The following is a 15,467-nucleotide window of genomic DNA, read 5'->3' on the forward strand; positions in this document are numbered from 1 at the left end:
CTATTTCTGCAACTTTATGCTGTGCTTCAAGGGACTTTTCCCTAATAGTCTACCCAACAGGCAGTATCTGACTGTAGCAGTACAGCTGCTACCATTTCTTAAGCACATATTATATGTTAGTGCTATGGTTTGTCCCCTTCAAAGCTCAGTTTGAAACTTAAGTGCCTTTGTAACACTATTTTTTTTTGGGGGGGGGGTCTGGTCATGGGGCCCGAACTCTGGGCCTCGGTGCTGTCCCTCAGCTCTTCAGCTCAAGGCTAGCACTCTACCACTTTGAGCCACAGTGCCACTTCTGGCTTTTTTCTTTTTTGCTTATGTGGTGCTGAGGAATCGAACCCAGGGCCTCATGCATGCAAGGCAAGCGCTCTACCACTGAGCCACCTTCCCAGCCCCTTTGTAACACTATTAAGAGGTGATTAGACCATGAAGGGTCTAATGAATAGAATAATGATGCTACATTATAAATGATAAGGTTAGTTTCCATCCTCCCTTTCTCCCCCCAATCCCCCGCTCTTTTTGTCCTGTTATAATGCAGCAAGAAGACCATTGTCAAGAGTTGGGCATGGTAGCACACAACCTATAATCTCAACTACTCAGGAGGATAAGGCAAGACGATCACAAGTTTGGGGCCAGCCTGGACTACTTACACTTAATAAGATCCTTTCCCAAAATCAAATAAAAATAAAATACAGGGTAGCATGTATGAAGCCTTGGGTTCAATCCCTAGTACAAAAAAGGCCCTTGCTCAATATAGATACCTAAATCTTGAACTTCTTAGTCTCCAGAAACTTTCAATTACCACTTATAAATGACTCAGTCTATAGTATTTTGTTACAGTATGCAAAATAAACTCAGTCAAGCCAGTGTTTGTTCATTATTAATTCATTAATCCTCCCAACAAAAATAAATGAGCTTTGCCGGGCGCTGGTGGCTCACGCCTGTAATCCTAGCTACTCAGGAGGCTGAGATCTGAGGATCGTGGTTCAAAGCCAGCCCGGGCAGGAGAGACCGTGAGACTCCTATCTCCAATAAAACCACCAGAAAACCGGAAGTGGCGCTGTAGCTCAAGTGGTAGAGCGCTTGCTTTGAGCTGAAGAGCTGAGGGACAGCGCCCAGGCCCAGAGTTCAAGCCCCACGACCGACAAAAAAAAAATAAATGAGCTTTGTCTCTTACAGCTGAATATTTGTGATGAATTATCCTATTGATTTATGTGATTTGATGCTGCTAAATGCTAAAGTTCATACTTCTGCACAGATAACACTGGAAGACATTAGGTGGGTGCTGATGGCTCACACCTATAATCCTAGCTACTTGAAGCTGAGATCTGAGGATCACAGTTCAAAGCCAGCCTAGGCAGGAAAGTCAATGAGACTCTTATCGCCAATGAACCACCAGAAAACTAGAAGTGGCATTGTGGCTCAAAATGGTGAGGACTAGCCTTGAGCACAAAAGCTCAGGGACAGCACCCAGGCCCTGAGTTCAAGCCCCATGATTGATAAAAAAAAAAAAAAGGCAGACAACATTCTTTTCATTGTGTTCTCTACGACTGACTGATAAGTCCTATAGAACAGTGTTACATTTGATCATGAAGATCATTCACTTACTCTATAAAATGGAAGACTATTAGAAATGTCTAAATTATCCCATTAACATAATATACATCCTAAAAAAAAATCATTGTACCACACATTTAATATACAAGGACACTGGATAGGAAAGTAACTTGCCCAAAATCTAATGTGTTCCATGGATGGAGCCAGAATATGAACCTAGGTAGTTTGACTCCATACTTTTTTTTTTTTTACTAAAGCATTCCTTTCATTTGGGCACTCAGAGTTGGAAGATGTGTGTGTGTGTACACGTGTGTGAGCATGTATGCACGTGTGCATGCATTTGCACATGCATGTGCACACATGTGGGCTAGTACTAGGGCTTGAACTCATGACTCCATACTTTTAAGCAATATGTTTTCAAAACACTGATCATCTGTTCAATAAAAGATTGGTTCTGAGGCTTTTTATATTTTGGTGCTGGTACTGGGGCTAGAACTCAGGGCCTGGATGCTGTCCCTTAGTTTTTTTTTCCTCTCTAGGCTAGCACTCTACCACTTGAGCCACAGATCCACTTTCTATGTAGTTCTTTTAAATAGGCAACCTCTCACATGGTAAACTAGGCATCAGAGGGCCACAAGCCCAACAATTGCCCTTGTTGGTGAGCTGGCTAACCCTCATGAGCTAGGCCTCTCCACCTATTGAAGCCCTCCTCCCCCAAAACAATTCCTCCCACAGTTCTTTACTTACCCATTAACAGGGTGGCTAAGACACATTCCAAACTGTCTTGTGCCTGTCTCCATACATCTACGAATCATCAGGCGATAACAAGGCTCAAAAACGTGCAGTGGACATGGGACAGTGGGATAAGCCATGGTGCACACAAAAATAGGCACATTCTTATTTAAGCTGTCAGGAAGAACAAATGAGATGGATATCAAAGCAATGGGGCAGGACATAGAAATGCTGGGCAAATATACTCATGTATTTCCCCTGGGAAGGCAAGGCAGCAATGTCAATGGTTGATAGAAAAGCACTGAAATACAAGTGATGCTGTGGGCTGACTCTCATTATCTAGCACAGAGGTTAGCCTAATGTCTCAGAGACTAAAACTTCGTATTGTACACATTCTAATTTAGCTGGATAGTTCTCTGCTATTTTAACATGTGGGTGACAGCTATAAATCTTTCCCTCCTTTCTTCTCTCCCTCCCCCCTTCCTTTTCTTCTTCCCTTCCTTTTCCATCTCTCCCTTTGTTTCCTTCTCTATTCAAAACAATCCTTCCAGGTGTACTGCAGGAAGTATGAAGAAGGGGATGTTGATATAAGTGCATCTAGCTTCCTAGAAGGGAAGTGGGTAATTCTCTGCAAGGTTCTTATGCATATGTCAAATTTGCAAAGCCTCTGGGAGAATGCTCATAGTAGGCTCCGCTAGGAGGAAGTACAAGCAAGAGACAATGAAGAGTAATTTAGCTCACTAATGCTCCAATTTTCCTTTATAGCACAGTAATTGGGGAGCCTTCAATCCAGATGCCTGGTTCACATCATCTAGGATTGGGACCCAAAGATTTGCCTTATAATAAATAGCCCTGAGAACTAGGATCTTTTTATTTTATTTTTTAAATTATTTTATTATATTATTTTTTATTTTTATTTTAATTTTTATTGTGAAAATACTGTACAGAGGGATTACAATTACATGGGCAAGATAATGAGCCTCCTCCTTTGTTTCCCCTTCCCATCCTCCTGCCCCCCCCAACCCCCGGCCACCAAAGTTGTAAAGTTCGTTTTTCCACATAATGACTTGTACATCTCATTGTTGCAATGGGTCCACCTGTATCCCTATTTAAACGATTTGTTTTTTCCTTTCCCCTCCACAAATTATACCAACCTCAAATACAGTGAAAGCAGGGGTTATACCATGGGGGAAGGACATACAAAGCAACAAAGAAATGATCTTATAAATGTGTTAGAAACAATCACCTGAAAGAAAAAAACATTTAAATACATATCTTAGGGTTCATTTCCTTAATATCAACTTATCTGACCTTTTCTGCTTGACTCAGACATATACTAGTTATTGCAAATAAAGGAAACCATGGGACCTAAGTTTCTTTGGGCCTGGCTTATTTCACTTAATATAATTTGACTTGGATCTTTTAAAAGACAATCTTCTGGATACTTCAAGAGTTCTCCTGATTAAGCTATTCCAATTTATTCCTGTCAGCACCAACCTGTTTGTAGTGCCAACACCAAACTGTTTCTAGTGCCAAGATACATCCTGCTCAGTGGTTTGGCTTATGTTTCCTCACAAGGCAGTAATTGCTTAACAACTGATTTAGGGATTCTGTGGGGGTCCTAGTTTGTAGCATTTGCTGATATGCATGGTGTAAATACTCTCACCATGGCCAATTTCAAACTATCAAGATGATATCACTAGACTATGAGCTGGGAAGAATTGGGCACATTCAATTACAATGAGTGAAACTGAGGATAGAAACAAGCATAGACATACCTAGAAAATTCCTCCATTTCTTCTTCATCAAGTCTTTTTCGTTCCTGAAGTTCTTCTGGTAGGAATTTTGCTATTAACTCCTCCATGACTATGTTTTTGCTATATTTTTTTGAAGCCAAACACTAAATGAGGACACAAGGCAATTAGATAAGATGCAGTCCTCAAAAAAAATTACAAAGGACTTCTGATGCAGTCAGAACAGTCAAACGATCCACATATTGGCATAATTTCAACTAACAACTTCTCTACATCTTATAGTTTAAATTTGGTTTAAAAATATATGCAAATGATTATCTTTATAATTAGAAACATTTTAACAAGGAGGGAAAAAAAAACTTGCACAGACGTCTGAAAAAAAATCCCATTACTTTTCTAAAACACTGACATTGAGATAGCTTTTTGTCCAAAATAAAAAGGGAAAACCTTCTCCTTTCCTTTTTCTGATTTTTTTGGGGGGTCTGGTCATGGGGCCTGAACTCTGTTCCTCAGCTCTTCAGCTCAAGGCTAGCATTCTACCACTTGAGCCACAGCACCACTTCCGGCTTTTTTCTTTTTGCTTATGTGGTACTGAGGAATTGAACCCAGGGCCTCATGCATGCAAGGAAAGCGCTCTACCACTGAGCCACCTTCCTAGCCCCTCCTTTTTCTGATTATTATGTTTACAGGCTCACAGAAATGGTCTTTATCTGGAATGTGTTGACAGTAGTCTAAGTTCAGGGAGCAAAAACTCCACATTCCTTCATCTTTTCCTACCCAACCCTGTTCTGTCCTACTCTTCCTCCTTAATTGGCTTTGGGTTATTTCCTAGTCTGTGTATCTTGCTCTAGTTTATTAGAAACACACATACACCAGATAAACACTGGTAATTTTGTCTATTTAGTTTTTAACATGCTATCTAGGTATAACTGAAATTGTAAGATGTAATTCCAGCAGCAGATTTCAACTCAATAGTCACTATTACTCTCCTTCCATACCCCAGTGCCTTGGGCATGTCTTAGGATCTACAAGTATAGTAGTGAGTATTTAATGGTGTGAATCAAAGGATGTCAAAATTCATATGCAGAACATCTTATTGTGGGAACTACCCTTAAAAGTACAGCAGGGAGGGAATGCCTTAGTATCAAACTGCTGTCTACAGCCAATAATGTCTCTATTCTACAATAAGCCTGATAGGAATATTTAGCTCTGTGTAAAATAATGTAAGTGTGGCTCATGTGAATACATAAAGGTAAATAAAAATATCTTCTAGCTCCTGAGTCCCTGCCTTCTGGATGCTTTATTAGCCATAACCATTGCTGGGCCACAGAAGGACAAACTTCCTTGACAAGTACCCAGTCTTTGCAGGGAAAGCAAAGGGATGGGGGAGGAGCCAATCTCAGGTAACAATGGTTACCTAAGTGTTAAGCATATGGGTAGACTTCTCTTCTTTCTAGTTATCTAAATGTTGTAGTGCTATTGAAACAGAGATATATTTATTTAAGTATGAAATCCATGGGGTTCTCATCTATAAATAGGCTCGCAAATCCCATCCCTTTATCTAAGAAAAAGTATGACTTTGACCCATCTCCAACCCCAATACACATCTCTCAAAGTGACTTTGAGTGATGACTTCATTCCATTTCCTTAGTCTAACTGCTGGAATTTAAATCTCAATATATAATTTTTCTGGACAGATGATCACCTAGAGATAGTCTTGTTTTTGTTTGAGACAAGGTCTCAAGATGGCCTCAATCTTGACATTCTCTTACTTCAGCCTCTGGGGTGCTGAGATTATAGGAATGTCCCCCACCACCTCACCACTAGAGAGTCTTGCATCTCTATCTAATCTCCTCTCAGAATTGACAGAGTCAAGGAATATTATTACTAGCTATCAACTGTAATCTACAATTCCCCAAAGAAGGGAAACTAAGGCAGATTTCTGGCCTTCTTTTGCTTCAGCAAATTTTATAAAGGCCCCCTTGAGAACTGAAGGTGGGGATTTATATGATCAATTTTAGACCACCAGAAAACCCTAGAACTTTGTAAGTAGCATGGCACCTAAAGGGTTGAACATGACCACACTAAAGTTCTGTGAAGGTTTTTTAACTTGGGGCCCTGGAAGTTGATCACTTCACAAACATAATCAATGTTTTGATAAGAGAACATCTAGTACAAGGCTAGTAAGGAAAAAAAGGTCACCCCAATTTGCGATGTACTAGATGTCGTGATGGGGTTAGAACCAGAATCTGCCTTTATCACTCACTTAATACTTTTGCTTCCAACACAAATTAATTTCATCACTAATAGTTCCTAAAAAGCTAGATGCTGCTCATCTCTCCTAAAGGACTGAGAAGGGAGGGATGGCTAAAAGACAAGAACACTGGAGTCTGATAGAGTATTTTGTTTTTTCTCTGGCACACAGCAGTGACTTACGATCCAATTTTAAATAATTCCAAAGAAGCTAACCCAAATAAGGGAAAAGTGGTTTACCTGTAAGAGGCCATCTTTGCACAGTGGACACTTTGCGTTATAGTCCAAGCAGCGTTCCAGACACTTCAAGCAAAAAGTATGTCCACAAGGTGTTGTGACAGGCTCATAAAATAATCTGAAATTTAGAAATCAAAATAAAACAAAATGATAGTAAGGTAAAAAATAAAAGCAGTACTCATGTTTAAGGTTTTATAGGATTATGTGGGAAAAAAATTTGTTGTGAAGAGGGCTCTTTTAAGTCCTTCATAAAAGTCTTACTTTTCATTTCTGAGCCAGACTTAAAGTAATGTTTCTGTTTAGGGCATAGCTATAGATACATATACACCATATTGCAATGGGAAAAGCTTGATTTGTTTGCTGATTTTGTTTCCTTTCTTTTTCACTTACACAAAATTTACTGCTCAATGGATCTTGAACTTGAAACTCTGCTTTATTTATGGCTGGGTAGTAGAAGAGTACTATAAATGTACTTACAGACATGAATAGAGAGAAATATAAAGATATAGTCATCTATTCAACATATATGTATATGTATATATATGTATATATACACATACTTGACTTCAAGTTGATCCTATTTTAGTTGCTTTAAGAAAGCATGATATTTTCAAAAAAACCCCAAGGACCCTTTATTAAAGTGTTCTGCATCTTCAGAACCCATGATGGGAGTGCCTGATGACAATTAAGAAGTGAGTCTTGTACTCACCAGTGCATGAGCTCAGAAAGCAGGGAGAGTATCCTGGTCAAACTATTTTAACCTCTCAAGTGTTCAATTGAGAGGAAGAGGCCACTAGCTGCATAGATCCCTCATATGGCTAGGAAGTGCACCAGCCGCTTGTCAGAGTTGGCTCTGGAGCCAATGGCTCATGCCTGTAATCCTTGATACTTAGGTGGCTGATATCTGGGATCACAGTTCAAAGCCAGCCCAGGCAGGAAAGTCTCTGAGACTCTTACCTCCAATGAACTACCAAAGGCCAGAAGTGGGGCTGTGGCTCAAGCTATAGAGCACTAGCCTTGAGCACAAAAACTCAGGGACAGCACACACACACACACACACACACGCACACACGCACGCACGCACGCTCTCTCTCTCTCTCTCTCTCTCTCTCTCTCTCTCTCTCTCTCTCTCTCTCTCTCTCAATCAACAACAATGTCAGTGTTGGAAAGCACTTGAAGAAATTGAATTCACCAAACTAGAATAAAATGGGGTCCAGAGGGATTAGAATTTCAGGAAGTGAAAGTCCCTCTCCAACTTTCACTTCTAGACATCTGCCATTTTTATTAGACAGTGATACGCAACCATTGCTGCATATAAGAATCACCTGGGGAGCGTTGCTTTGAAACAGCACCATTGATGTGTAATTTCCATAGAATAAACTGAACAGACGTAAAGGGAACATGTGCTAAGTTGTAATGTATGCAAACGCTTAGGAGACCATCATCACAATTTCAGACAATGAACATACCACACTCCTTTTGCAAAAGTTTCCTCCCCCTCCTATCTGGAAGTCACCTGGGAGATTTGAAAAACTCCAACTGCCCAACACTGTACAGAGATCCAGATCTGCAGATTCAGTGGACAGGCCAAGCATTTGAATTTTTAAAGCCTCAGTGTGGTTTTAATGTGCAACCAAGGTTGAGAATCACTGAACTACGTGATCCTATCATTCCTGCACCCACCAGCCTCCTAGAATTCTTCAAACATAATTATCAAAGTCACCTGCGGAGTTTTAAATAAACATTCAGTGACACTTCACTGGCTTCAGAAACAGATTCAAGAGGCAAGGGTGTGGGGCAGGGACATTTATGGCAAGTCCATAGAGGTCTGGAATAGGAGAGACACCTTTCATGTATTCATCTGTTGTGTATTTTTTTAATTGTGAAATTTTGTTTACAAAATTAGTTCATTAGTCTAGTAGCATTTGTAAATTTTGGTTATTAAATTTGGCCAAAAAGTTAATTTTCAACAGAAACCTCTTCATGATGGAAGTCCTAAGACAAAAAAAACTACGGAAATAAGACAAAAGTATGACAATTGGAAACGATAAAAATCAAATCTAGGTGGGCGCCAGTGGCTCGAGTCTGAAATCCTAACTACTCAGGAGGCTGAGATCTGAGGATCGCAATTCGAAGCCGGCCCAGGCAGATACATCTGTGAGACTCTTATCTCTAGTAAAAGCACTCAAAAGTGATGTTGTGGCTCAAGTGGTAGAATCTTAACCCTGAGCACAAAGAGGCTAAGGGATAGTGCCCGGGCCCTGAGTTCAAGCCCCAGGACTGGCAAAAAATCAAATCTGTCATAATTCCCTAATGAATAATAAATTTAGAGATCATAAAAAAATCCAAAGACACCAAGCACTGGTGGCTCATATCTGTAATCCTAGCTACTGAGGAGGCTGAGATCTGAGGATGTGGTTCAAAGCCAGCCATGGCAGGAAAGTCCATAAAATCTATCTCCAATGAACCAGCAGACAACTGGAAGTGGTGCTGTGGCTCCAGGTGGTACAGTGCTAGCACTGAGCATAAAAGCTCAAGGACAGCACCCAGGCCATGAGTTCAAGTCCCACAATCAACAAAAAAATATGTGCTGAATGTTAAGGAATAGGATGCTTCATCCAGGTGCTGGCAGCTCATACCTGTAATCCTAGCCACTCAGGAAGCTGAGATCTGGTCAAAGCCAGCCTGGGCAGAAAACTCTGAGACTCTTCTCTCCAATTAACCAGGAGAAAAAGTAGAGCTGTTGCTCAGGTGGTAAAGTACCAGCCTTGAACAAAAAGGCTAAGGGAGAGTGTGCAGGCCCAGAGTTCAAGCCCCAGAACCAGCAACTATACAAAAAAAGAATAGGATTAATGCACCGAGTTGTCCTTCTATGTGGTAGCAAAAAACATTGATTTTCTTTCTTTCTTTTTTTTTGAACTTTCTTTCTTTCTTTTGAACTCTGGGCCTCCCGCAGTCCCTCAACTCTTCAGCTCAAGGCTAGCACTCTACCACTTGAGCCACAGCACCACTTCCGGCTTTTTTCTTTTTGCTTATGTGGTGCTGAGGATGAACCCAGGGCCTCATGCATGCAAGGCAAGCACTCTACCACTGAGCCACCTTCCCAGCCCCTGCTTTTTCTTTTAAAGATAACATTTACAACTGCTTTAAAAATTGTATGAGACTTCTATGGAAACAGCTGCAATATATGTTCCTTGCTATATTTCTGGGTATGTGTAATACTGTATTATTCTACATACTATTAATATGTGGCAATTGTGACTAGCTCCATTATGCTAGTGAAGAAGTTAAAACTCAAAACAGGTTAAATGACTGTTAGTTGGTAAGCAGAAAGCCTGGATGGGAAATCAAACCTGACTCCCCAGCCAATCTTCCTTGTCTGCTGTATGACACAGATAAAACTATATGTACCTCTTTGTCTCACATAGATACCACCCACCTAGATACATATATAATCATACACTCAATTTCAAAGATTTTTTTTTGGTTGTGAGGTTTGACTTCAGGGCCTGGGTGCTGTCCCTGAGCTTTTTTGCTCAAGGCTAGTGCTCTGCCACTGAAAGCCACAGCTCCACTTCCAGTTTTCTGGTGGTTAATTGGAGATAAGGGTCTCATGGACTTTCCTGCCTGACTGGCTTTGAACCATGATCCTCAGATCTCAGCCTCCTGAGTAGCTAGCCTTACAGGCATGAGCCACCAGCTCCCAGCTATGATTTTTACCTTTGTAGATAGGGACATATACTAGCCCCCCCCCCCCACCTTTTTTTAACTTGAGTTTCAGAAAACAGTTTCAGAAAACACTTCAGACAGGCATTTGTGAATCAGGGCAGTAGTAGATTTTCTCACAAAAAAGTGTTTTCCATTGTCACAGAGATGGAATAAACAATGGTAATAATAATTGCCTCCAGTTAGGTATCAAGCCAGATAAAATGCTTGCCTTATCTGGAAAGAATTATCTTTTCTTACCAACTTACATCCTTGAATTGCATTCTGTTGCTCAGATGAGAGCAAAAGGGTGGGGGAGAAAGAAGAGAAGGAGCCTCAATATCTTAACACCCAGTTAATGTTAAAGAGTCCTTAATATATGGTGACTTGAGTAGCTAATACTAGATGAAAAAGCCTCTTTCGATTGACAATAGGGTCGCTGGGCTATTAGGTAAGTAATTCAAATATCAGACATATCACAAAATATCCTTATCACCCTACAGGTGCTATACTTCACAGCAGCCCCAGAGGTGGCCCTCAAGTGGTTGGAATACACAGGTAAGTCACAAACAGGGATTTTCAGCCGCTAAAACTTCATGACAAAGTTTTGAGATATTAAAGTCAGGGGCAACTTTCCACAGTAGATGTCTCCCAGCTCAGCAAAGGAGACTGGGAAATTAGAAAAGTTCATCCCTCCAGTGCTGTTCCATCCACTCTTTATACCAGTTCCCTGTGAAACTAGAACAGGTTTCACAAATTTGTGGTCTAATTTGTGTTTCTACCAATGCAAAACACAGGATTAGATTTCAGTCTAGAAACTTGCATAAGTGATAGAAATGTGTGATTTCCTGGCCCAGAAGATTGAGATGATCTCTGCTCTTTGACCCTCTCCCTCAAAGACATGTGAAGGTTAAGAACAGAACCTAATAATAACAGCAATAACAGTTGCGCACTGGTGGCTCATGCCTGTAATCCTAGCTACTCAGGCGGCTGAGATCTGAGGATCACAGTTCAAAGCAAGCCCAGGCAGAAAAGTCCATGAGACTCTTATCTCCAATTAACCATGAGAAAACCAGAAGTTGCATTGTGGCTTGAAGTGGTAGAATGCTAGCTTTGAGCGAAAAAGCTCAGAGACAGCACCCAGGCCCTGAGTTCAAGCCCCATGACCAACAAAAAAATTAAATAAATAAAATAACAGCAATAACAAGAAGAAAAACCTTAGAGACAAAAAAAGAGACTTTCTCCAGACTGGAAAAAGTGAAGGTAATGTATGCATATGAAACATCTCTGTCAACACCTGAGGGCTGCAGTCCTAACACTCAGATGAAACAAAATGTTCCATTGATTGGTAGGGTTTTTATGACCAGAAAGCAGTGGGCTACTTGTAACTCAGCAACCTATACAATAGCTACCCCAGGCAAAGTTGCATTTGGGGGTTGTAGTTTCACATAGAACAAATAGGGAGACAGGATAAAGGAACATTGTAAAGGCTTTTAAACTCAGTGTGCAAACTAGAAGGGAGGGGTCTTATCCTCTCCCTGTTTATTTCTTGTACTAAATTTCTAATCCTTCTCCAAGGCCCCTGTTGAGATCAGGGACAAACAAGATGAAAGGGAGAATACAGAGGAAGAGGAACAAAAGAACTTCAACCTCCCCAAGATTCTTAGTCTAGAGAGAAAAATACAAACAGGAAGAATCTGTATGTTTGATTTTGTATGGCCTGGAGGTTGGCGGGAGTGTTAAGGAGGTTACATAAATACAACAAAGACATGTTCTCTCTGAGAAAGCTACATTAAGCCTATTCCATGGGCCATATAAATCACGGAGGTTGGAGCCATAGTGGTGCTGGTGGTAGCTACAGGGGCCACTTCTCAGCTTGGAACCTGGTCGATCTGCTCCTCTGTTGTGATAGTGAGGGAAATAGTAAAAGGGAGCTGCTTATATAGAATGGCCCAACCAGTACTAAGCCACTCTAACTGACAATATACACAAGGATTGCTGCATTACCAGGTCTGCCCACACAATCTAACCACCATAGAATTTATATTATGGTTGTTATGTAATGCTGGGGTTGGATCCAGGGCATCACACATGCTAAGCAAATGCTCTACCATTGAGCTATACTCCGAGCCCCAAGTAGAATTTTTCTAAGTTTTTCTAGTTTTCAGCTAGGCACCAGTGGTTCACACCTGTAATCCTAGGAAGCTGACATCTGAGGATCATTGTTTGAAACTAGCCCAGACAAGAAAGTCTATGAAACTCTTTTGGTTCTTTTTGTTAGTTGTGGGGCTTGAACTCTGAGCCTGGACGTTTCGCCTGCACTCCAGCTCAAGGTGAGCGCATTCTACCGCTTGAGGCACAGCACCACTTCTGGTTTTCTAGTGGTTTATTGGAGATAAGAATCTCATGGAGTTTCCTGCCCACGTTGGCTTTGAACCGTGTTCCTCAGATCTTGGCCTCCTGAGTAGCTAGGATTACAGGTGTGAGCCACCGGTGCCCAGCTTCTGTGAAACTCTTATCTGCAATTAAACATTGAAAAAAGGAGTGGCACTGTGGCTCTAAGTGGTAGAGTGCTAGCCTTGAGTGAAAAAACTCAGGGATAACACACATGCCCTGAGTTCAAGCCCTAGGACCAGCACAAGAAAAAGAAATGGAGGACTTACTCTTATTTATACGTTAAGAAAGTCATTGAGAACACACAAAAAAGCATGCAGTTGATAAGAGAAGAATCGGTGCTTACAAAGGGCAATTGAATATCTGAGGAGTCTCTGATGATTGGATACACTGTGATAGATCAAAAAATTCTTCTTGATAGCTCTTTTCTTGGACCAACCACCTTAAAAAAATATCTGGGGAAAATATCTGTTTCCTTTTTTTCTGTGCTAATACTGGGGCTTTTTTTTCTGTGCTAGTAAAGGACCTTGGTGCTGTCCTTTAGCTTTTTTGCTCAAGGCTGATGCTCTATTATTTGAGACACACCTCCATTTCCAGCTTTTTTTCTGGTTAATTGGAGATAAAGTCCTAGATTTGTTTGTCTGGACTGGCTTTGAATCACAATCTTCAGATCTCAGCATCCAGATTAGCTAGGATTACTAGCGTCAGCCACCAGGGACTGGTTTTAGCTTCCTTTTAATGATGTTTTGGAATGCAGCTACCTCTGAGAATCTACTGAAATTCAACTGTGGACCTTTGTCCTGGACACACACACACACACACACACACACACACACGCACACACGCACGCACGCACGCACGCACTCTCTCTCTCTCTCTTACAACTTCAGTGAATTCATAGTTCGATTTGAATTTATACATAGAACCTAGAACCTTCTCAGGGGGTTCATGGGAACCTAGAACCTTCTCAGGGGGTTCATGGGCCTAGTGTTAAGAACCTCAGGTCTTAGGAGTTAAAAACAATGTTTATTGAGTACCAGGTACTATTCTAGATATTAAACGGATTTTCTCAATTAATCCTAACAATCCCATGTGGTAAAGTCTACAAAACAGTGATAATGTCACTTGAACCAGGATTAACAGCCTGTGAGTAGAAAGAGACAGGTTTCAAATCTTGGCTCTGGAGTCCTCTCCACTTGGCCACTCAGTCACAGTTGTGAAATGAAAGAAATGAAGGTAATTAAAAAAAATTGTATGTGGCTACACACACCATGATCACAGCATCTTTCTACTTTTTGTAGTGGGTAGGATGTGAATAATGTGCCTCTACAGGAATCTGAGCAAGTAGAGATGATATGGCACTAGTTGAAGGAGACATGCTTGACCAGAAGGACTCACATCTTCAACTAACTACTGGTTCATGGCTCAGCATAAAACACAAGTAGTGCCAGGTACTAGTGGCTCACATATGTAATCCTAGCTACTCCAGAGACTGAAATCTGAGGATCATGGTTCAAAGCCAATCCAGGCAGGAAATTCCATGAGGTTCTTATCTCCAATTAGCTACAAAAAAAAAAAAAGAGAGAGAGAGAGAGGCCACCGGAAGTGGCACAGTGGCGCTGTGGCTCAAGGAGTAGAATGCTAGCCTTGAGCATAATAAAGCTCAGGGACAGCACCCAGGTCCTGAATTCAAGCCCCAGGACCGGCACAGACACAGACACAGAAAACACAAGTTAGTCAGGCTTTCTTCTTTGCTTCCAACAAATAGTCTTGTGGCATTGACAGAAAATGCTGAGCTTTGAGTTATTGATCCAGTAGTTAAAACTGGAACTAAATTTTCTAGGTCTAGGAAAATAACGTAAATAGAAGTCATGGGAAGGTTAAAAAATAAGGACTATAACCGACTAGAAAGTGTTATATCCTGTCTTCAAGATATTCAGTTAATAACAAACAAGCCCAATGAGGACCAAACAAAATATATATTCATCTCAAGGGCCATCAGTTTGGGATCTTGCCATGCTTTAGGTCTTTCTAAGTTAGAAGTCAAGAATATAGAATGTAGCTAGGTACTGGTGGCTCATAGCTACTTAGAAGACTGAGATCTGAGGATTGTGGTTCAAAGCCAGTCCGGGCAGGAACATCTGTGAGACTGTTATCTCCAATTAACCACCAGAAAACCAGAAGTGATGCTGTGGCGCAAGTGGTAGAGTGCTAGCCTTGAGCTGAAGAGCTCAGGGACAGCACCCAAGCCCAGAGTTTAAGCCCCACGACTGACCAAAACAAAACAAAACAAAACAAAAAACAGAATGTGGAATGTGGCCTCTGTGCTGTGTATACAAGGTGGCTCTGTGAGATTGCTGTGATTTCCTTTTCACTAAAACCATGCTTTTACATGCTAACCAACTGAGTGGGTATGTCACTAACAGGAAGGTCAAGATACCAGAGAGGAGAATATATCAGGTAGTAAATGATAACACATCACGTACCTCATACATAGGGCACATTCAAGATCAGATGCATCAAAAGTAAGTGGAATAGTAAAAGCAGGCTTGGACTCCTGATCAGTGGGAAGATCTGTGATTTAGAAAGCAAGAAGTCAGATCTGCACCAACTTTGATTTCAGAGATAGTGCTTCTGAGATTAAAATAAAATGTTTTTCAACTCATCACTCTTACCTCCCCCCACTACCCCACACACTAATCTAGTGACTGCCTAAGCCATCAGGAGTGAGATTCCGCACAGGAGGCTCTCAGAGATTTCCAAAAACCCTCAGTGAAAGAAGTGAAAGTCCAGGAACTATGGAGACTTCATTCAAATGTAACAGTCACCTCATTCAAT

The 15,467-nt window shown here is 41.1% G+C and overlaps 1 protein-coding gene across 3 annotated transcripts in view; it reads right to left on the reverse strand.

The window, feature by feature from the left end:
* Positions 1 to 15,467, reverse strand: part of Lonrf3 (LON peptidase N-terminal domain and ring finger 3) — a 39,264-nt gene that overhangs the window by 7,238 nt on the left and 16,559 nt on the right. For all 3 annotated transcript variants that reach the window (XM_070039844.1, XM_070039843.1, XM_070039842.1), the window contains 4 exons: positions 15,116 to 15,203; positions 6,534 to 6,648; positions 4,065 to 4,186; positions 2,302 to 2,460 (listed from right to left, as the gene is read on the reverse strand). In XM_070039844.1, coding sequence (XP_069895945.1) covers positions 2,302 to 2,460; positions 4,065 to 4,186; positions 6,534 to 6,648; positions 15,116 to 15,203 — 484 coding nt within the window. The remainder of the gene's footprint in view (positions 1 to 2,301; positions 2,461 to 4,064; positions 4,187 to 6,533; positions 6,649 to 15,115; positions 15,204 to 15,467) is intronic.

This window comes from Dipodomys merriami, unplaced genomic scaffold (assembly GCF_024711535.1).
Source record: "Dipodomys merriami isolate MVZ:Mamm:240054 unplaced genomic scaffold, mDipMer1.0.p SCAF_3, whole genome shotgun sequence".
Classification (NCBI taxonomy): domain Eukaryota; kingdom Metazoa; phylum Chordata; class Mammalia; order Rodentia; family Heteromyidae; genus Dipodomys; species Dipodomys merriami.